This window comes from Calliphora vicina, chromosome 4, assembly GCF_958450345.1.
Source record: "Calliphora vicina chromosome 4, idCalVici1.1, whole genome shotgun sequence".
NCBI classification, from domain to species: Eukaryota; Metazoa; Arthropoda; class Insecta; order Diptera; family Calliphoridae; genus Calliphora; species Calliphora vicina.
Window position 1 is genome coordinate 33942397 of NC_088783.1, and position 25210 is coordinate 33967606.

The 25210-nt window shown below is 30.6% G+C and overlaps 1 protein-coding gene across 2 annotated transcripts in view; it reads right to left on the bottom strand.

The window, feature by feature from the left end:
- Positions 1-224: 224 nt before the first annotated feature.
- DIP-beta (Dpr-interacting protein beta) overlaps positions 225-25210 on the bottom strand; it is a 66061-nt gene continuing 41075 nt past the window's right edge. For both annotated transcript variants that reach the window (XM_065508786.1, XM_065508785.1), the window contains exons 6-9: positions 4837-4956; positions 3350-3520; positions 1126-1181; positions 225-613 (exon numbers count right to left, since the gene is read on the bottom strand). In XM_065508786.1, the coding sequence (XP_065364858.1) occupies positions 278-613; positions 1126-1181; positions 3350-3520; positions 4837-4956 (683 nt within the window). In that variant the 3' untranslated portion in view covers positions 225-277. The remainder of the gene's footprint in view (positions 614-1125; positions 1182-3349; positions 3521-4836; positions 4957-25210) is intronic.

Consider the following 25210-nt stretch of genomic DNA (forward strand, 5'->3'; position numbering starts at 1 on the left):
TTTGAGAGAGGGGGGGAGAGGGGGTTTGTATATAAATTTATAGTCAACTATTTATTAATTCATTTATTATTTGTGTGTTTGTGTATTTTTGTCCATTCAATTAATTTATCATATTCCTAATTTTGTATTTATTATTATTTATTGTTTATTTTTAGTATTATTTAGTATTATTGTTAGTTTGTATCTGTATCTGTTTGTCTGTCTGTTTGCGTTTCTATTAGTGTGTGGTTTTTCTGTGTTGTTTTCACTAATTATGATTAATTACATTTTAATTGAGCTATAATCCGTTTATGTCAAATTTTAATAGTTTTAGTAGTCTGTCATCGATGCGATTATGTTGATTATTATACTGGTATTGTTGCTGTTGTAGCTGCTGCTGATGATTATTGTAATTGTAACTGTTGTCGTTGAGTGTTCGTGTCGAGGCCAATAATAATATTGACATCAATAATAATGTTATTAATATTGTAATTGATGGTGGTTTTATCGTTCTATTCCCTGTACTGTTATTGTTATAGAGATTGGCATCCGAGCCGCGCTCTTTATACAAGCGTCCATTTTGATTGCGAGCACTGTCTTCGTGACGATTCTCTTTGAGTACAATTTCGTTTTTCTGCAAGTAGGGAAAAGAGGGATCGTGGGTTTTTGTAAAGAAAATATTAATGTGGTCAGATATAACCATTAATTAAGTTAATTTTGAACTTTATGACTAAACTTGATTAAAATTATGAAATCACACATAATGAGTGATGCTACATATTCATGATAACATGTTGACACTTCTTAGCTACCAATTTTTGTAAACATGAAATATTAATAACAAACGAATCCTACATCATTCTGATGTAGTTCGTAGATTGACAGCTTTGTCTCATGTTTAAAAAAATGTAAAGTTAGGAGATCTCTGCAAGTGACCATCGATATCTACTTTTCAATTTAATTTATTATGAATTGGCTGTAGTGTGAAATTAAATTCATAATAAACAAAAACAATGGGAATTGTTCAAGTTTAATTAAAATCAATATTTTGAAATATTTATTCAAGTAATTTGTTTTATTTTTATATGAATTAAATATTAGTGGTTTATAAAGGCAAATAAAATCTAAAATATTAAATGAACTTACCGTTACTTCATTCATGTCCTCTTCTCTTAAGATTTTCTTGCCCGGCCGTTCCATTTCTAAAATTAAACAATATACAATAAAGTTAAAAATTAACTAAATATAACAAGAGAAAAAACATGGTTGCGATATGATCACGAGCTCACTTCAACAATACTATGACAATTGCAATCATTCATATGACTTCCGTAATCATATTAAGTAACAGTTGTTATTAACGTGACTGCGATCACGAATATACTTGTGGCAATCATTTCCATGATGAATAATGCTATCATAATATATTGCTATCAAATAATTGTTGGTATAATCAAAATCTGATTGCCACCATCATACAAGTCAATGATAACTATATTTATGACTGAAAAATGCGGGATTTATAGTATGTCATTTTGAAGGGTACATATCTGTCATTTATTATCACTTTTTTATTGAACATTATAGTGTAACCAAAAATGTTGAAGTTTGTGCAACCAAAGCTTCATATGTGGGAAGTTTTGCATTACTACTTTAATTTGAAAGAATGCTGAAGCACACCGATTGCTCACCAAAGCTTATGGTGAATGTGTTCCATCGGTTTCAACGTGCGAGAGATGGTTTGTGCGTTTCATAAGTAATGATTTTAAAGACAAAGATCGCCGGGCCAAAAATGTTCGAAGACCAAGAATTGGAGGCATTACTCCATGAATATTGTTGTTAAACTCAATAATAGCTTGCAAAATCAGTGGGAGCTACTCAGGCAGCAATTCCCAAACCTTTGCTAGCAGCAGGATTCATCCAAAATCAGGGGAAATTGGTTACTATTCGAATTAAAGCCAGAAGACCTTGAAGAGGATTTTGAATGTCCGAAATGGTGCTTGAACGCTATAAAAGAAAATCATTTTTGTACCGAATCATTACTTGCGATGCAAAATGGATCCATTAATATAACCCGAAGCGTAATAGATTATATTTGAAGCCCTGTCAACCAGCCGAATCGAGACCAAAACAAAATATTCATGGCACTAAGGTAATGATCTATATTTGGTGGGACCAATAGGGTTCTATCTATTATGAGCTGCGGAAAATGATTCATTGGAAGCGAGCATTGGCCGAAAACGGCCAGAATTTGCGACCAGACATGAAACTGTAATATTCCATCATGACAACAGTCGGCTACATGTTGCAATACCTGTTAAAAAGTATTTGGAATGAAATGGTTGGGAAGTTTCGCCTCATCCACTTTCTATACCAGACCTTGCTCTGTCCGACTACTATTTGTTTCGATCGAAAGAGAACGCTCTCTCTGGGATATGCTTCACTGTGAAACAGAGTATCCGTTGAAAAATGAGAAATTCTTTTGGCGCGGAATTCAACAATGGCAAATACTTTAAATAAATTTATATTATCCCAAATATTTTTATTCATACACCCTATAATATGTTTTCGATAATGATATGAATGATGTCATTGGTCACAATTTTATTCAATAACTTGTAAACATCTGCGATCATAACCATAAAGAGATAACTGACAATAAAAACTTAAACAAGCTCAATCTGTGATCACTCATATTTTATACCAAAAATCTATTTTTAGTATAAACAAGTAAGAGAGCTATATTCGGCTGTGCCGAATCTTATATACCCTTCACCAAATTATACTTAAAAAAAAATTTTAAAAATTTTTAGGTAAACAAATATTTTTTTTTTCATTTTTTGGAAAAAAAATTTTTCGGATTTGATTTTATAAATTAATTTTTTTTTTTTTTAAACTTTAAATATTTTTTTTTAATATTTAGTAAAAAAAAACTTTTGGTGAAAAAAAAATTCGAGTTAAAAAATATTTTTTCCGATTTTGACCCATTGTAGGTCCAATACGGTCTTATATACGTCGTTGCAAAGGTCTTTGAAATATCTATCATTAGATATCCATATTGTCTATATTAATGACTTAGTAATCCAGATATAGGTCAAAAATCGAGGTTGTCCTGGTTTTCTCGATTTTAAATAGCAACCGAGCCCGAAGAATTCCGGAGATATTGATGTATGAATCGTGTATGTAAGTTATTTGTGGGCTTCGGAAAGTTGATTCCAACAGACAGACGGACGGACAGACGGACATGGCTTAATCGACTCCGCTATATATGTATAATGATCCAGAATATATATACTTTATAGGGTCGGAAAATTATATTTCACGAAGGTGAAGGGTAAAAAATATGATAAATATGACATTAATAACTCACCATATAAACGTATTGTACCCTCTGTATCACCAATACTATTCTTCGAAATACATTTGTAACCGCCAAAATCACTTGTCTGCAAACGTCTTATGTGTAAAACCATTTCAATGGCATACATATTGACTTCTTTTTCTGTTAAAACATAACGATCACCAGCGATAATCATTTCACCTAAAATAATAAGAAAATAATTAATAGCAGAAGAATTTTTGTTACACAAATATATATATAATTGTAATTAAAAGAGAGAACAGAAATATCAATATGTATAGAGATTGAACATTTATTTCAAATCATGATCAGCCAACAGTCAATGCTGGATCAAAGCATGCTCGTGCAGACACTGCTAAACACAAAATGAAGAATGTGTTTCCGGAATGGTAACAGCATTAGTTAAAATAAGAATAAACTGCACAAATTTGTGCAAGTGCAGGAAATTGGAACAGACTTTACTGGTTTATTGACTTATGGTCAACCATAGACTTGGAGAACAACGTTTTCGAAAATTTTAGAAACGAGCTATATGGCTATGACATACAGCTATGGAGAAAAAACTCTTCATCCAATATCTAGTATCTACAAAAAAGTTAAGAATCTTAAGGATAATGACGGATGCTCTGTTTTACATTCGAAATTGCAATATCCGTAGAGAACTTAATGTCCCCATAATCCGCGAAGAGATCATGATATAACTTCCAATCATTTGACGTCTTAGATGAATGGATACTCTGGACCTAGCCAGATACTCCAACTCATTATCACCTTTTTTTGGATATAGCAATGGCAATAATAGCTTTATTTAAAGTTTATTTCCAAATATAATTACTTGTGAATTTCAATAGTTTCAATAAAGTTGAATCTTAGTTTTAAAATATTATAATCAGTTTCATAAATATTTTGATTTAAAGCCTTATTATTTTATTGCATTATCCTTTTATTTCATAAAAAATATTTCTATAAATTCGTTTACTTTCAAGAAAATTCTCAAGCTATAGTTACCCTGCCAAAAATATAACATGTCACGTTTATAATAAATGTCATATGCATACAACTTTGTCGTCACCTTGACAAAAAAAATGAAGGGACAATGATGACGATAAAGATGATGTAGTTGATAAAACAATTTTGTGTAAATAGTTTTTTTTCATTTTACATTTTCCAACTTCATCTGGAGCACAATACAAAACAAGCATGAACTAAAAAACAGAAATAAAATGTTTAAAGAAAGGAAAAAAATGAAAAACGTTTAAAACCACTAAGCACGAAGTTAATAAAGACAAATTGTATTGAAAATGAAAAATTGTTTTCCTTACACTCACTAAGTGAAAAATTGACAAAATGAAAAATTAAAAACAAAAAACAAAAAAACACTAAAGAATTCCCATACAAATGAATGATGGGAAATCCATACACTCTTATATCTTTACAAACATAAAACCCAATGTGGTTTAAAACAAAAAGAAGAAATAGAGATAGATAGAACTTACCATTTTCCCTTTGCCAATAATTGATGGCTTTTGGTGATGCTTCCACATTGCAAATTAAAGTGACATCTGTCAGGACGGGAGCACCCACCAATTGATTTGGAACTTGTACCAAAGGATGAACTAGAAAGAGATAAGAAAGAAAAAAAAGAGCCATTATTAAATAAATTTGTGTGGTATTTTGTTTATTTTCCAATAAATTTATTTTCATTTCTGCTGCTTGTAAGAATTTAATGAATTTAGCTTTGTCTCATGGCTTTTGGTGTTCTGTATTTGTTTAATTTTTTAACCCTTTGTTTTTTTATAAAAAAAGGAAAATGTGAAAAATATGTTGTTTTTTTATCTACCAACATATTGATTTATTTACGTTTTTTTTTCTTCTTTTTCTATTGTGTGTGTGTTTTTATACCCTACACCACCATAATGGGTTGTTTGTGCTGATGTTTGTAACTATCGATAATATTAGTCTAACGTTCACCTTAATTCCGATCAATTCAGAATCGCCACAAATAAATGTTTTATAAAAATATTGTTTGTATGACTTAAAACTAAGGAATGGTTTAAAATTTTTAGCTTTTATTTTGAATCATTTGTACAATATAAATTATTCCAAGTTATTGGCCATTGTTCTCTGTGACCTTTTCCCATCTTTCTGGCAACATATGGATTACAAGCCAACCTGCTCAATTTTTGAAGCCAAGAATGAATCAAGCCAATTTCGGATACTCTGTTCTAAAGAGAAGAGAGAGTCTGCATTGATCGAAACAAATAGTAGTCGGACGGGGCAAGGTCTGATCTATAAGGCAGGTGAGGCAAAACTTCCCAACCGCTGCTTTCTATATATAGTTCTTAACAGCAGCAGCAACATGTGGCCTAGCGTTGTCCTGATGGAATATTAAGGTTTCATGTCTGGCCGCATACTCTATGTGTTTTTCGGACAATGCTCGCTTCAAACGAATTAGTTGCGTTCGATACAGCTCATAATAGATATGACCCTTTTGCTCCCACCTTTGATGTCGATTCGTCTCTTATGCTTCGGGTTATCGTAATATTTACAGTTTTCATCTTAATTAATTATTCGGTGCAGAAAAGATTTTCTTTTTTAGCATTCAAGCATCCTTTCGGACATGCGAAATCGCCTTTGAAAGTCTCTCGGCTTCAATTCGTATGGTACCCAATTTTCCTGCTTTTGAATGAATCCTGCTGCTTGCAAACGATTTGAAACTGCTGCTTAAGTAGCTCCCAATGATTGTGCAAGCTCTTGCTGCAAGTTTGACAACAATATTCATGGAGTAATGCCTCCAATTCTTGGTCTTCAATCTTTTTTCTCTGTCCTGAGCGATATTTGTCTTTCGTGTCATAATCACCACTTCTGAACCTCATAAACCATTTCTCGAATGTTGAAACCGATTCAGTTACCTTAAGCTTCGGTGGGCAATCGGTGTGCTTCTTCGGCCCTTTTTTCAAATTAATAATAATTCTCGAAGCAAAAAAATAAATCAAACCTATTTTGTACGGATCGGTCAATGATTGATTATAGCTCCCATATAAGGCGCACTTTTGAAAACTTTAAAAATCAAAACTGTCTTAAAAATGTTGGTATCTACATACAATTTAACAGAAGAAGGTTTCATGTGGAAATAAATCACTCACGAAAATAAATTATTGAAATTTAAAAGAAAACAGTTTTTGCTCATTTTCTCAGTGTAGTGTACTATATGGTCGGTCTTGACCGACTATACTTTCTTACTTGCTTGTTTTTTTTTGTAACCACAGCTGTTGGTTGAAAAATCTTGGTATATAAGATAAAATCTAACAAAAAAACCTCTAAAACCGACCATTTGGTGTAAAACAAACACGAAAAAATGGTTGCAAAATAAATCCTTTCTCACAAAACTGATACGATTTTAATTGAAAATGAATTAGTTTGTATATGGTGCTATATATTGTGGCCAGCCAGAAGGCAAAAGTCTTTTCATAGTCTAATCCTTTACTGTTGCTTCCTTAAAAAGGTCAGAAAAGTTTTTTTTTGTATCTAGTTTTGGTAGGGACTTAAAGATAGACATTTCCATAAGAGATGTGTTTATTAAACGTAGACGTCTGGTGTGTTTTTTTTTTAGTTGGAGGTTTTAAAGTATCATATTTACATACCTTTAGGTATGTAAATTAATATTGTTTTACATTACAAATGAAATACCTAAAGTTCTTGATTTTGATCTGTACTGAATAAATTTATTTCCTCTTTACATCATAGTATTTCCCACATCTTTTACATTAATGACCAGTTTGTTTATTTAATTTATAGCAAAGCTTTAATACATTTTTTTGTAAAAGTTGTTCAATGTTTTCGTTTTTACTTTTTTCTATTTTTTTTGGCAACAAATGACCATGTCTTTTGTATGTGCAACATATTGGCAATTGTTTGCTAGTTTCCGACTTTTTTTTGTCCTTTTTTTTTGTTTTTGTTATGAAAAACCATTCATTATTCTTGTTTGTTAGTTAGATTGTTGTGTTTGTTGTTGCTTTGTTATTATTTGGTAAACCAAACTAAATGTTGACTTTTTCTCTAACAGTATAGTTTACTAAAATATATGTTGAAGATGTTGAGATACTGTGCAACATACATAGATCATATGTGTGTATACAAACATTCTCATACATATACAAAAATATTGGTTTTTAGTTTTTAGGATGCAGAGTATTAATACTGTCAAATCATTAACAAGAATAAAATTAAATATATCATAATTTTAATTAAATTTTCTAGACTGCACCTTCAGTTTAGCAGAACTTTGGTTAGATCTTAGACAAATAGAGTTTTAGGCTGTATACTAGAATGGACATTGTTTACACTTTTTTCGATGCACTAATGTTCTCATATTGCTCTCCGTGCAAATGATTAAAATTTTAGCAAAATTTTATTAAAATTTCATCCATATTTAAAAAACCAAGATTTGTATTTTCCCAAAATTTTTTAACGAAATTTCAAAAATTATAACAAATCCGTTGCCTCAAAATAATTTAAATGCATACATGATTCATGCATCAATATTGTTACGTTTTAACCTTTTCAAAACGTTGGTTTATTTCCTTTAAATAAACCGGATACTTTTGATTGCAAATAAAAGCCGTTTAGTAGTTTAAAAATTGTAACAACTCTTTATTTATTTAAAATGTACAACAACAGAATTAAATAGTCACTCAGTGTTTTTTTATACACGTTTATAAATTCGCAGAAATACAGACACACTTTATAATGTACACGAATTCATCTGATAAACTGAACTAACGACTGCAACCATGGCCACTATTTATACACACGCCATCTCTGGTGAACTTTCTACAATGTTCTTAAACTGTCAAAACTCGTATAAGTCGAAAGCTTTCAAGTTCGAATAAACGAGTCGCAGCAAACATTCAGCTTTGCCATACCTACGATCAATGATCAACTCAAAGCTTTTATTCAATGTTAATAATACCCACAGATATGTTACAGTTTGAGAGGCACTGTTGTTTGAAAGCAGTATGCAACTTTAAATCAGCCGTTAAAATCGTTATATTTGAATTCAAGTACGATTTCGTAACAATGTATTCTCTATAGACCCGGTTTCATTGCTCTCGGCCCACAAATGGCTGAGATATAACCAACAAATAAAGATTAGCTCGATTGTTGATCTATATATGGATTACTAAATAATTAATATAGACAATGTGAATGATAGATATTTCAAACGCCTTTCCAATGACGTATATAACGTCATACCAGTTCGGAATCTTTAATGGGCCTAACAATAAGTATTTAAATCTTATAACTAAAATTAAAACTAGTTGCTCTCTAACAAAAGAGCATTCATGGATAAATTGCACTTTAAATGGCATCTTAGCGGGGTGGTAGATCTGCTCTTTGTAGCCTTGATCGGGTTTGGCTCTGCACAAGTTGTCTTGCAACCAGGTTAGGATGGTTTTGCAGTTTTACAATATATATCTCTCGGACTTTCTTGAACTCTTCCTTTACCATTGACACTTCCAAGTCCTTGTGCATGTTTTCATTACTTATATATCATGGTGCTCCCGTCCTAAGAATTTTAGATTTGGCCCTCTGTTGCCCCATAATTGTATTCCATATGTCCAAATTAGTTTTAAAGGGGTCTTATGGCTTTATATTCAAGGTTTAATATTGATTGATCACTGATAGCCAATGAAAGCTAGAGGCTTTTAACTTCATGTGAAGTCTCTTGGTTTCTATGTGACGGCGCCAAGTAAGCAGTAGATTATGAATTTCCGTCAATAATTTTAAAATTTGAGCATTATTATTTGAGCATAATTGTATTTCATTTAACCATAGATGTTTAAATATAAACATTTTTTGACATCTAACTAGGGTTTGGGGTCCGGGAATTCCCGTCCGCGAAATCCCGGGAATTCCCGGACCCCAAACCCTAGTTAGATGTCAAAAAATGTTTATATTTAAACATCTATGGTTAAATGAAATACAATTATGCTCAAATAATAATGCTCAAATTTTCAGCATTAGGTTCGACGAAGAAGAATTTTAGACCTTGGGAGCATCTAAAATCGATATGTGTTAAATAAGAGTCACCACTGTCATCATTGTGTCTCTTATGAGGTTGCCGTGAACCTCAAAAACAATACATATCACTCAAAGATTCTTTAATTATACCCTACACCACCATAGTGGGGAGGGTATTATGCGTTTGTGCAGATGTTTGTAATGCCCAAAAATATTAGTCTAACACCCACCTTAAAGTATACCGATCGATTTAGAATCACTTTCTGAGTCGATTAAGCGATGTCCGTCCGTCCGTCCGTCCGTCTGGTCGGCTGGCTGGCTGGCTGTCCATGTAAACCTTGTGCGCAGAGTACATGTCGCAATTTTGAAGATACTTCGATAAAATTTGGTACATATTATTTTCGGTTCAAGGACCAAGCCTATTGAAACTGGCTGAAATCGGTCCACTATTTCACCTAGCCCCCATACAAATGTCCTACCGAAATTGGACTTTATCGGTCATAAATGTTTAATTTAAGTTTTATATACACAAAATTCATGTCACCAAATTTTGTTACGATCGGTCCATAATTAATCATAGCTCCCATATAGACCTGCTTCCGAAAATCACTTTAACGTGCATAAATCGCTTAAAAATGTTGGTAAACACACAAAATTCAACATAGTTAACCTCAATATAGACATAAATCACACGACCTAATTTCATGGTGATCGGTCCATAATTGGTCATAGCCCCCATATAACCCCACTTCCGAAAATCACTCAAAAATATAAATTATTGAAATTTTAAAAGAAAACTTTTTTTTGATCTTTTACTTAGTGTAGGGTATTATATGGTCGGGCTTGACAGACCATACTTTCTTACTTGTTTTTGTTTAAATTTAGGCTTCAATACAGATTCTTGAAAAGTAAACTGAAACAAATTAAAATGAACAAATTCTTTCAAATATTCGTTTTGTTGTCTTTTGCCTCATAGACATTGCTCTCTGTGCTGCCTCTAGTATTAGTTGTTGTTTTGAAGTAGCAATATGTAATCGTTTGTAGCATATTTTTTTGCTCAAAAATTTATTTTCTCATCTATTTCTATAACATATTTGCCAGTGTGTGTGTCTTTATATCTATGATACAGGGAATAACAAGGATATAACAATAGAGAAAAAAAAGAACAACAATGATGATAGTTCAAATGTTGGTCAATTTATTGAATTTGTTCTTAACACAGCACAAGCATGTTTGTGAATTTTTTGTTTGCCTTCAAATCTGATCATCTGTGAGGCAGTTTGTTAACTATTAGTTTGTATTCATACCAACATACATATGTATGTGTATGTTTATTTGGATGCTTCATGTCTTTTCCATATTTTCCATTCAGAAATGTATGATGCTTAATAGTTATTTGTGGAAAACCTAATTAAAATGGGGGACTGTCAATCCTATATCGCCATCACTTTCTCTAATATTTATCTGTTATATGTAAGGGCACTGCTACACGTACAATATATATTGTGATATTTGGATCACGATCCATTTTATTGGATCACGCAAAATTAGGTTATTCTACAATTTGGATCGCGATCCATCAATACTGCATGCTACACGTTCAATAAATATCGCGATACTGGATCGCGGTCAATATATATTGAACGTGTAGCAGTCCCCTAAGAGTTACTTGCTTTCACTAAGCAGTATCTTTCTCTCCTCGCTAATAATAATTCAGTTTGTCGACTTTTAGTAGTTTGAAAAATATGTTTTGTTCCCAGTATTTGCTTAAGGTTTCTGGTCAAAGTTGTTGTTTGTATAAGTATGATTGTTATAAATAAATATATCGTCACCTTAAATGCAAACGGACGTAACTACTCAAAAATTCAAAATGGTTCTTTTTATCAACCTACATGTTCACACAATTTTTAGACCCTTGCGATCAAAACTGATAACTTTATTAAAGAAATTCAAACGGAAGTTTAACTTTATTATTATTGATTGTATAACGTTTTTTGCTTCTCATTTATTTGTCTTAAGTATTTTTTTTTTTGGCGAAAATAATATATTTATTAATTTTGTTCATTTTATCGTGTTCGAAAATATACATTCAAACTATAGGTAAAGTTTCAGAGTACTCCTAACTACGTTAAAAATATATTTTTTAACAAGCTTTTAACTTTACTGTTACTTAAGTCATATTTTTTTTGCTTACATAAATTTAAACACATTCATTTTATTGAATTTGTAGACAAATTTGACAATAATTGTTTTAGTCATATATAAATGACTTACACATTGATCGGAAACTCACCTGTCAAAGATCTAACTCAGCTGTCAAAGTAGTGAGAATGTATTAGCAAAAAAAACTATGTGAAAACAAAAAACACTCGTTTGTGTGATTATTTTGAGTAATTTTTTTGTTTGAGTTTATTTTTTCTAATTTCCGCTCTATGTTTCTCTATGGTTTTAGTATTAAAAAACTTCATTGACTTAAGCTACTAATAACATATTTACATTATCGTTAGTAAGTAAAAATTCTTTTATTAAAAGCTTACTTTAATAATATTTTTGTTTCAGTAATATGATCACATTTTATCAATTAAACTTGACTTATATCAGTTTAAATATTAGCGGTTTATGTCTTCACTTAAGGAGTGTTTTGTTAAAAACAGTATAAAATTAAAACATATTTTCGTTAATAATTTCGGCTGCAAACACGGAGATTTTATGTTAACTTAAGAATGATATGAAGTCAAAGCCTTTCTCAAGAGTAAATTTCAACAATTAGCCGTATTTATTCTGACAATGTGTCAAAGATTTAACGAGAGATCGTAAATTACACATGACACTAAATTGACCATATTTATAAATGTTTGTTTTGTAATGAATGGCGAAATCAATTTCATTGCACAGTGGGGCAGAATCAAAATATTTTGGATATAAAGCTGCCGCTTTTGACTGGCTGATTCGTTGGTTTCTTTGTGGGATGCGAGTGGGATAGTATCAAAATAAACGTTTTAACACAAAAATATTTATTTTGATAGATAGACCACTAGCATCCCACTAAGAAACCAAAAAGCTCATAAAGGAATGGACCTAAGCTTTCATTTGAGTAAAAAAAAATTTTAAAAGAGGGCACATTTTGGAAAAACGTTCGATTCTGCCAAAAAAAAAATCAAAAATTGTATTTGTTGTTTTACAAAACATTTATTTTGCTATATATCCCACTCGCATCCCACTAAGCAACCAAATAGGTCTTAACAGATTTGACCCAAGCTTTCATTTGAGCAAAATAAAAATTTAAAAAAGGGTCAATTTAAAAAATTTAGATTTTGCAAAAAAAATCAAAATCAAAAAATCAAAAATGTTTTGTTACTCAAAATATACAATTTTGAGTAACAAAACATTTATTTTGATAGATATCCCACTCGCATCCCACTAAGCGACTAAATAGGTCTTAAAGGAAAATATTTGAGCTTTCTGTTGAGCAAAAAACAAATTTAAAAAAGAGGCCCCATTTCGAAAAAAAGTCAACAAAGTTTTTGATTTTGCAAAAAAAGTCAAAAATTGCATGTTTTGAGTTACAAAACATTTTTTTAATAGATATCGAACTCGTATCCCACTAAGCGACCAAGTAGGTTCTCAAGGAAAATATCTAAGCTTTATTAAAAAAAGGCCATTTTGAAAAAAAGTCAAAAAAGTTTTTGATTTCGAAAAAAAATATAAATTTTTTTTTTTTTTTTTTTAATATTTTTGATTGAAAGACTTAAGAAATACTATTGACACATTTTGCTAAGAACAATGGGTAATAAGTTACATGGATGAAAAAAATCACATGTTTGGCCAAAATGTCAAATTTTGACCCCCTCTAACTCCGAGAGTTCTTGACCGCTCTTGTTAAAAAATTGTGTCTGAATTACTATCCATCCAATAGGTCTAACCTTGGTGCAAATTTCATTCCGATAGGAAGACATCGATTTTAAAAGTTGGTTCATTTGACGTGAAATCCCCCATATACTAACAGGAGTTTCCACAAATAGTTCCTTTCGTATTATACCTAGTGTTTTATCAAAATTTTGAGTACTAAGTTCCAAAACTAGGATTTCAAAATGGGCAACAGTTTCATTTCAATTCAATTATATTATTATTTTACCAGCCTCGGACTAATGCCCTTAATTTCTACAAATAGATATCTATCAGTGCTTAGTTACTTATGGAGTAAAAATATTTAGTAATTTTGATCCGTAGATATGCATTTGATATTAATGTCAAGTTACCTTTTAGGTAAATCTATCAGCTGGGTATTTCACACCATAGATATCTATCTGTTGAAATTATGGGCATAAATATGGCATTAATGGGTCTATAAAATATTTTTCTAATAAAGAGGTTATATAGAGTTAGTTTAAATTATGGTCGGATCCTGACAAAAGTAGTTAGAAGGATTTATGGTCATATAAATCTAGTTTATGAATAATTTCTGAGGGGGACCTCAAATGAGGACTAAGGTCAAATGTTGCTCGATTTTCGCCAAACCTTATAAAATAATTTCAGAGTACTTATTACTAATTTGTGCAAAATTTTGAAATCATGGTGAAATCATGGATTAATATTGCAAATTTTCAATACCTAACAAAACATTTCAGCAGAGAGAATTTGTGGTAAATTTCATCCAGCTAGCTCCTTTCGTTTGGGCCCTATCGTGTTTTCAACAGACGGACATAGCAAATTGTCTTAGAATGTCATTAGGACCCATTATGGGTCTGAGATGAATATTTCGATGTGTTACAAACTGAATGACCTCCCATTTTTTTTGATTTTTGTTTTGCTTTTTATAATTCCATTTTAACACTTGCCACCAAAAGATATATGGACGTAACAAATTTTTAGATTTTTAGTTCAAAACATAAGTACAAATCTTAGTCCCTGGAATATAATTTTAACTAATGTATAATAATTTTATATATATAAAAATGTGTCAAATGTTTAATAAGTCCTTCACAGTGAAAGGAAATTTAATGTCGAAATTTCGGAATAAGCCAATTTTTCAAATATTGTTCACCAATCCAAACGTGTTGTTCTCTCCACTAATGCCTTACTCTTACTAATCCTAAACTGTCAGCCCGTTTTTTTTTGACATCACTTTACTACACATATCGTAGCAAATTCAAATCTTGAGTGAATTTTGACTCATCCATTATAAATCTTTACAATAAATTCATCAACTATTGGATTTCATTTTCACTCATTCCATTCATATTTAATAAAACTGTTTTTTGTTACGTTTTTTTATGACTCACTCCTTACATGTTTTTATGTCTATGTTTGCTTGTATTGTCTTCTACAAATCTGTTATTTAGTGTAACAGATTGTCTTATTATATTGTTCATGTTTGTTATTCTAGTATTTAACTTTATAGTTGTTGCTATTAGTATTATTATTTTTATTGTTGTACATAGTTAGTCTTTGTATTTATTGTATATTTTATAGTTAGTCTTTTCTTTTCTTTTCTTGTTTTCATTTTGGTATTTTATTGATAGAAGAAAAAAAAACAACAAATAATATTTTGTTTGATGGCAAATTAGTTTTGAAAGTATTTAAGATATTTTTGATTGTACTTTTCAAGAACATAAACAAAAGGAAATTGTTACAGTGGGTGTTGCAAAATAAAAAAATTTTACATATGCTTTAAGCTTTTTAGAAAAAATAATTTCAAGGGAATTAATTTATAAAATATTTTATTAAAGAAAATGACAGCGCCAGGTTACAGTAATTGGTCTCTTTCATTAAAGTGTTAAAACCACAACTAATCTCTATCCCCCAGTAACCAATCAAGTGACTAGTTCTGCATCAGTTCACTTCTCCCTAACAACAGCAGAAAATAGTTATATCTTTTAATTGAGATCTATGTGCGTGTTAAATACAAATCTCTTTAATATACCTCTTTCTTAAACTAATTTATGATCGGAAGAGAGATTGTTATCAGAATGCTTAAATGGTTTACTTAAGTAAGCTAATATTTAAGAAATATTTGATTAATAAAAGCTGATTTTTATTAAACAATATTTTCCTTTTTTTACTCTCCCACTGTTTATTCCACATTATTATACTAAAATAATATTTTCTAAAAAAATTTCAAGAAAAATAAAATAAATTTTTAAGATTTTATTTTATTTCTTTTACTTTCTACATAAAATCAAACTTTTATCTTGAACAAAAAGATTATACAGATAAAACAAATCACACTTCATCACATCAGCCATGTAATTTCATCATTCATTCATTCAATTTCGATCTCTTTTCCATTTAATTGACAAGTAAAGTTATTAAGGAAATCTCTGATTACAGCACTCACACCCAGACACCAGCCACTTACACAGACTCAACTAAACCACAAGACAAATAATACGTATGAAAAGAAGACAAGACAGGAAAAGTCAGACAAAACCTGATGATACATATCAGAAACCATATTTAAAGAAAACCACATTCATTTTAGGTGAAATCTTTTCTCTCACAAACAATTTTAGCACCTTTGGCAAAATAAAAAAAATTAACAAAATGAATGAATCAAGACAAGAAATAAATATAAAAGAGGAGAAAAAACACCATTAGAAAGCCACTTAATTTTCTGATTAAAATCAATCATCAGACAGAAATACGTATTTGAAAGGTTTGCTACCATACAGTCAGAGAGTGTAAGAAAATGCTCCAATTCTATTTAAGAAATGTTTAAAGAAGTTAAATGAAATTTAACAAAAACAACCATAAACATATGACGGAATGATGTGATGTTTATGGATGATAAATATCTTATACCGGGGAGACTTGTTTTTTATAAAAAAATAGAAAATTAATTTCCAAAATCAGTGGATGATATAAAAAAGAAGTTTGACATTTTTATGGGAAATATTCAGGTATACTGAGAAAAATATATGACTTTTTATTGGCATCTAGCATTTCTGATTGCTTGTATTAGTAATTTTACCTATAATTTAGGGTCACCATAGTTAGCTACGTGACTAGTTACTTTAACATGTGACTGTCCTATGGTTGTAGCCAATTGCGCCTACATAAATAGTGATTTTTAAAGAGCTTTCGGATTTGATTAAAAAAAAACACATACAATTTAGAGAAATGTATGAAATCTTTATTTGAGTCGATAGAGCGATCTTTATAATTCAAAGTTTAAAGATGATTTCATGTAAATATTAAACGCTATTCTTCAATTGGTTTATATGCATCGCACAGTGGGTTCGATGGTACCCAAAGTTGCGATTAATTCATAGAAGCCGTAGTTTTAAAATATAATATTTTTTTATTAATGAAGGCATCGGTTCAAATACATTCAACATATCTGCCGGTACCGGTATCTTACGAATAAATTCTTCAATATTGGCTTCCAGTGTGTAAATTGTTATAGACATGGGCCTTAACATAGCCCCACAAACAATAGTGTAAAGGCGTTAAATCACACAATCTAGACGGCCAATTGACCCAAACGTGAAATAAGCTGTTCACCGAAATCTGCCCTCAATTGGGCCATTGTTTCGCGTGCAGTTTGGCGCTACAGTGCCACAGTAGTGCTAGCCATTTACAGTAACTTGATGCCACCGGCCCATAATCCACGCCAAACAGTGCATTTTTCAGTTCTTGCAATGCATCATCCATTCAACCAGAAATAAGCTTCGTCGCTGAACACAATTTTCCAGCGCCTATTCACCAAAAGTTAGCCGTTGTGGAAGATCGTGTGGCTTCAATTCTTGCACCAGCTATATTTTTAAAGTTTTTACACCCAAATCCTTTCGAAATATTGTCCACGTAATGGAGGAACAGAGACCTAATTGCTAATTGGATACATCTAAGCCCTTAGTCCGATTTGAATGAAATTTTAATCTCATGGGCCCAGCAGGGGTGCGGCTAGGGGTCCCAAAGTTGGACATATTGCCTCGTCTGTGTTTCAATTTAAAAAAAAATAGATGGGAAGATCCATATCAAAACGGACAGAAAACTGCTATTTTCAGATTTGAAATCTTCGATTTTAATGAAATTTACCACACATATTACTGTTCCAAAGGGTTCCTTAAATCAATGACTTTTTCATCGGAAACCCCTTTCCAACCAAATCATTTCAAAATTATCGCGAGTTGAAAATTGAAATTTTTAGTAGAAAAATCTATATAACTGTAAAATTTCATAAAAAAATATTCATAAGTAAAAATTTTATTTAAATTTGAAAAAGCATTTTTTATTATATTTTTCAAAAAGCATAAGTGCAATTATGGGTTAGTTTTAATATTTCTGCTGCTTTTGTAAATACTAGACTCTGTGTTATATTTTTCTTAAGTTTCATCAAAATAGGCCTAAAAATATATAACATTTCGCTATTTTTCCCTGAGAAATTCCAAATATTGAAAAATTTGACTTTTGACCTTCTCGATTTAAGGGTTAATGTTTTTCGATTTTAGTAAAATTTTTAGACTATATTTAAAATTACCAGGACTTTAATATTCGGCTCATTCGCCAAAATATGTTTTTCTAGAAAATTGCAAAATTTAAATCGCAGGTACGGAAAAACTATAGGACGTATGATCATAATTTTTTCATATTTTTATTCCCTATTATGATCTTAATAAATCCCAATGTGACAATTAAAAAATTCTGAAATTTGTTTAATAAAATTTTTAAAAATTTGAAAATGGAGTTTTGAAACTGCCGTTTTTTGGTTATACCTGCGAATAGGTTAACGGTATTCTACGAAGACAAAAACTCATATACAAGTAAATATGGATATATTTTAAGTAAAAATGTGCTTTTATTTTAATATATCTCAAAATATGTTAATTTTGTTCCTACATTTCTTGTTCTAGTGGCCTGAGACACGTTAATGGCCTGGCAATTTTTTAACCAATTTTTGTGTACTATATCTTATTAGAACGACAATTACGTACACATTTCGATTCTTTTAAACTAAATTGCATAAGTAATTATTCAAAAATTTCATATTTAACTATAGTTTTATATATATAACAAAAATACCCTCTATTTTTGTTATATATGTATATAAAACTATAGTTAAATATGCGTTCCAAAATTCCAAAAAAAAAATTTTTGGGACTCTCTAATGTCGACCTTATGTTTTATACGTGGCAAATTAATTAGGGAATACTTAACAACTCGCAGAGAATTTATCTAACATAGAAATTCATAACAAAGTATGTTTGCTTACCTAGCAACATTTTTAGGAATGTAAATAACAGTGCTACATATGTATAATTTCTGATCAATGTATAGAGAATTTAAGAAAATTGTTCTCTCAGTGTAGCATTCCCTCCAACCTTGATAAACAGAATTCAATTCCACAAACACATATGAATTTATTTGTGTTAAAGTGCTAAAGATATATTGAAAAGATAAATGTTGTGTTTGTTTGTTGGTGCGTGTTTTTGTTTTGTTTATTTCTCATTTCATAGATGTGCTGCTGATAGATAGACATCTGATATATTTCGACTCTGCAATCTTTTGGGGCTTTCGCACACAGAAACACTCACACATTTCAAGTCACCTGCAAGACTGTATGTTTAAGAATTATTCTGTGTACTTTTTTGAAAATTTACTACCAAACTCTCGTAACAACAATATTTTTGTTTTCTAGGGAGTTCAATGAACAATGGTTTCTATTGATTCTCTATATATTTAGCACATACATATGAGTAAATGAAAGCAAGCAAAACAGGATATTAAATTTGTGTGTGTGTGTTTTTGTAATTTTTACACTCCATCTACAGGTGGCAATACACAATTGAATACTTTTACAACTAGAAAATATTTTGCAAAACTTACTTTAAAACACACATCAAAGTGTGAAAAATTCTATGACCTACAAAGAAAAAGTTAACAAATGTTAGATGCGTGTCTTAGCAATCATAAGAGACTACCACGCATACTACCTTGCAACACAGTCATTCTGACATACCTACATATGTGCTTACATTCAGCCACACACGCCTTAAGCATTTAGCTATTTGCAACTTAAGTGCCGGTTGCCGGTGGATGAGGGGCTGACTGGAGAATATAAAGCAAAACATCATTTTTAAAGTCACGCAAAAAGTCAAAAAGTTAGTTTATTTAATGTGCAAAGTTCTTGTGCAGAAAATCCAAATGATTTTGCTCTTACGAGTTGATTTTATTTAACACTTTTATGTATTACATGTGAGCAGCTTTTACGAGTATTTATTGGTTTTTATGTGAATTGTTGGAAATTATGTTCGTGGCTAAAGATTTGCTGGAAATAAAAGAAAATATTTAAATGTCGCAGCAATCAAACCAATTAATAATCAAACCTCATTAATTTTAAAGTGAACTACTTTTGAATTAGTGTATTTCAATAACTGTTGCTCTAAATATAATTATCTTTGTTATAATTGAACTCCTGGTTAAATTAAAAACGCTCTTTACTTCAAATGAAAATCATTCCAAAAGTTATCTGACTATTACTAAGAAAACTGTCTCAGTCACAGAATCGATCGAAATCGATCACCAAATTATATCGATCACAGAATCAGAGCAATCACAAAATTATATTGTGGCTTAGAAGTCTCTCTGGATCATCACCTGGTTGATAGATAACTTCTATCAAAAGTAGCTTCGATTATAATACCGAAAGCAAGTTTTACGATCAGTAATTTGAAAATCCACAAATCTTTCAAAGCTTCGTACAAAATTAGCGGAATAGCAGAAAAATCTTCCGGATGATGAATGAAAATATTTTAGTACGCAAATTAACTCAATGTCAAGTAGCAATTTGAACGGTGAAAAATTAATTTACTCTGTGAAAAGTGGAAAGCAAGTGTAATTCAAGCCTTGAATCCAAGTCAAGCAATGGAATGATAGTTGTATTACACTTTATATCAATAGCATTATCCAGTCAAAAGGAAACATAAATTCCAGCCACATATTTTTTATTTAAAAAATATTTAATTTTTTAAAATATTTTTCAAGCTTAAAACATAATTAAATTTGCATTCAAGTCAAATTCCAACAAAATATTCAAGTGCTTGAATTTTTAGGCCTTTAGGTCTTATTAGAGATATTATTGGATAACTGAATGAGACAGGATGCAACTGCCTTCCATCTAATCTTTATTCTCATTATTTCGCATTTTGTTTAACTTCAACTCTTTACCCTAAACATAACATTCCTAAACACTAACTCCCAACTCCATATATTGATAGTTGCTGTTAGCTCTTAAAAGGTGTTAAATATTTAATGTGCCGCGTAAATATTCCAAACATTTCTGCACCATTAACAAAGTGTTTGAAAAGTGTTAGAGGAGGATTGGTAATGGCAGAGGAAGTGAAAAACAAAAAAACCGGAAATACAAAAACATTTATTTTTTGCTGCAACATAAAACTTACAGTTTAAATAAAGAACTACATAAAGAACTTACAAACTTTGCAGCAATATTAGCACAAAAGTGTGTGTGTGCTAAAGCAACAAATACAAATACAACTGAAACTATTACTAAAACTATTGTACAATATCAGCAGGAGCAAACTAATACGTACAACATTACTCCTGCGGTTCTGTCTAGCTGTCAATAGTTACAAATAGAAAAACACAAACGAACGATAGCTACAGTCTCTCTGTACGTACTACTATTTGCAATAGTATTTATATTGTTTAGTGTACAATATTTACAATATTGGATATATCTTTGCGTGAGTTGGTTGAAAGTTTCATTTTGTTGCTAATATTTGTTGTGTGTGTATCTATGTGTTTTAGTTTTTCGAAAAAGTAAAGTATGCGTGTTCACGTTGTAGTTGACTTGAATCGACTCATAAAAGTCAAAACCTGCTGAGACGGAAATAAATATAATTCATACTATTTATTGGTTGTCGGTTTCAACTTCGTTGAATATTCATAAGTTTTGCTAAAGTTGTATAAGTAAATGTATGAGAAAGGATTGTGTTTTGTATTTCTTGCTGTTTATTGTATTATTTTTGGATTTAGTTGTAATTTTGGCTTAAGCTATTAATTTTGTAATTTATGCGTTATATTGTGTTAATTGTATTTGGGGAATAATAGTAATTTTAGCATTTTGTTGGGGAGAAGTTTTCCAAATAATATGATTTTAATAAGAATTAAGTGTGACATGTGAAAATTAATTTGTTTATGTTTGGTTAAACATTGAAGTGAATGTGAAAAATAAACAACTTTTAATGTTGCGGCTTGTATAAATACTATTAATACATAACAAATAAATAAAGTACAAGAAAGAGTTTAATGAATATTATGGACTGGGAAAACTTTACGCATGAACTACTCTCCAGCAGTTTTTCAAAACTGGATGCTGGAGAAATTTACATTCTGAGTTACAAACTTTTGCCAATATGCAATATCGAGGTCCTACTGTGGATTATTGATATTGATAGTTTACTGGCAATTAGGTAATACATATCTATCACCAGGCGGAACGATATCGAAATTGATGAAGGAGGCTCTTGATCTAACCTTAAAATGGAGCGAGGAAGGAGAATTGAAAAAAAAAAATGTGTGCCAGTTAATTGACGAGTTTCAGAACCGATTTTGAATGACGCCAGTTCTCGGAAGAATCTTGGGATTATTATTCTCATATAGTCAAGTCTCTCACACGTTCAGTTCTATCAGAAAGGCAACCAAGACACTTCATGTTCTTTGAAAATATGAAACATTTTACTTTTAGAGCATTGCTGCATAATTTTTATTACGTAATTCGGGCTATGAGAACATTTCTCAAGGCCGGTTTTTTTCTAGGCTCGTAAGTCTATAACTCTTTTTCCTGGGGACATACACAGAGAAAACAGATTCGTGATAGCAACCGAATTTGTTGCCAATCGAATGATTCTGTCTTAGTGACCGAATTTTACAGTTGTGGCTACAATATTTTGGAAGGAGTAACTAAAGGTTGGTTGCCTCAACTGAAATTCTTCTTTATCAACTGACATTCTGTTGTTAGAACTGAAAAATTATATGTGTGCAACCGAATCATTCGATTGGTAACAAATTCGGTTGCTATCACGAATCTGTTTTCTCTGTGTACATATTCTCAAAATATAAGATTTCATGGAGTAAGGTCGGTATGTGTCATGAACTATAGGAGGCACAATGAATTGTTATTATGCTAAAGATCTGACAATGAATGTCGCTCTGAGAACAAACGGACTGAGTGTTTGGCCAACAAAGGCCTCCAGATAGTTTTGTAGGACCAGAACTTTTCTATTGCATTACTAAAGAGGACTCTAGGGAGGACTCTTGGCTTAATCGCAGTTTGTTCGCCACTGAACTCAAAATGCCCGTAGCATTTTTTCATAACCTCAAGGGGAAACTCTAAAAGCTATATCATTCGATAGCATACTTACGGGACTTTTTACTCCACATTATAGTCCCAGAAAATATCAACGATCTGGGTAATGCTGTGACAAAACTGAGTTTCACGTCGTTGACATATTAGCATAAGGAGGAATTTTTAACCTTTCTCTCATATATTTAGCTGGTTACACTGAACTAATGGGATTCACAAAAGATCCTACTTAAATCTAATAAATTGTATACTAAATCATTCCCATGCAGTCATCAATTGTGTGCATTGCGAATATTTGGCTTTAAAAATATGTCTATTATATCCTTTAAACAATTTAACGAATTTATTTTTTCACCTTTTCCACATTTCCATCAGTATACTGTATATAAATTGATTTCATCTATAATATGGTGCTTTTTTTGTAAACATTTTAATGGCTTTAAATAATATTTTAAGTAAATAAATTATGTTGTTAAAATATGACCTTTATTCGTTAATATTTTCCTAAATTGTTTTTGTTAATTTAAAATGTTTGCTTGCCAAAAAAAATAAACAAACAAGGAAAACAAAAAATTACTAAATAATTTATATATACACAATTGTTTATATATTTTTACACACCAATACGGTTAAAACGAATTCAAAGGAGATTTTATAAAAAAACAGAATTACACAGAAACTGCTAATTTCTAAAAAGTTTCAATGCAAATATTAATCAGATATTCAACTGAGTAGTTTTATCTATCCATCTATATACATTCAATAGTAAAGTTACTGTCAACCAATGAATTATTCAACATTAGGATCCCCTCTCCCTATGAAGATCCACAAAGAGGTGATTTTTTAAAATTCGAAGGTTTAGGATGCAAAAACGGGTAAATTCGGTAACCTTATATTTTCTAAATTAATATAGGTACCAAAACCATTTGAAATGCATCTATATATAATTAAAAAAATGGAATGCGGTTTTCTGGTGTTTTTTTGAAATTCAAACCTTTTAGGGAAAAAACGGGTAAAAAGTATGATTTGGTACTTTTTTTGGACTCTAGTATCTTTTAAATCAATAAAAATGTAAATACATTTTAAATAGTATTATTTAATTATCAAAACATACCAAATATTTGTTTGGTACTTTTTGAAAATTCGAACCTTTTAGATGCAAAAATGGAAAAATAATTTTTATTACAAATTATTAAGCCAATTTTAATAAAATTTTAAACACTTGTGCCTAAAGTCATACAAAAATTAACTAACATGGGTTTATTTGGAACTCGAGTGCGAAAATGTAGATTGAGCCAAATCCGGTTTGGTAATGATTTCTTGACCACATGAACACAGATTTGAATCGTTTGAGACATATCTTTGTCACAAAAAAATTTGAAATTTCAAACTTGATTTTTGCCCAAAGTCATTCACTTTTTTTATGGGCCCCCCAAAGATTTGGGGCCTCGGTGTCATTATTGCATAAAAGTGATAATTTTCTCAGACTCATATCTTGCAAAATCGCAAAAAACTTATTGAACTGTGTTATTTAACTTATTGGGTGAAAAGGAATCAAGGATAGGCCGCTTAATGGTATTAAGGTACCAAAAAGGGAGAACTAATGGTACTTTTTCGTTCTTTAGATGAAACTTTTTGAATTTTCTGTACTAATAAAAATATATTCAGGAAATAAGAAACATTTGATCATGACTAAACTTGAGTCTACAATGAGGGGACTTACAGGGGACTTTTTTCCTACTAATAGTACGTTTTGAACATTTTAAAATAATCGACATAAAACATGAAATTAAGTTAATTCAAAATCTATTTTTTTTGTATTGCTACTTTTTGAATATTTTATAATAATGAACCCAAAATCATGAAATTCACTAAGGGTGACTTTAGTGGTTCCCTTCTTCCTCTTAATTGACCTAGAAATTAAATTCTGAGTGAGAATACAAAATATGTGTCTTTAGGGTTCTATTCCTTTATTCCAATGATACGTTTCGAATAAGTTTGAATCCACATTACAATAAAAAACTAAACATGAAATTGTGGACAAGTGAAAATTCACAAATGGACACTTTCTATATATATTCTGGATCGTTATAGATAGCGGATTCGATACACCCATGTCCGTCTGTATGTTGAAATCAATATATCTGCCCAGTTCGGTAACTCTTTAAAATCGGCCTACACATGGCTGAGATATAAGAAAAAAACCAGGACAACCTCGATTTTTTACCTATATCTGGATTACTAAGTCGTTAGTAATTGACATTAGATATTTCAAAGAACTTTGCAATGACGTATATAACGCCTTAGTAAGTCGGACCTACAATGGGTCAAAATTGGAAAAAATATTTTTTTCCCAATTTTTTTTGACATAAAATAGTTTTTCACTAACAAATAAAAAAAAAAAAATTTAAAAAATTGTTGCCATATAATTTTTTCACTCATAAAAAAATCGGAAAAATATTTTTTTTTTTTTTAATTTTTCTTACCTAAAAATATTTAAAATTTTTATTTTAAAGTATAAT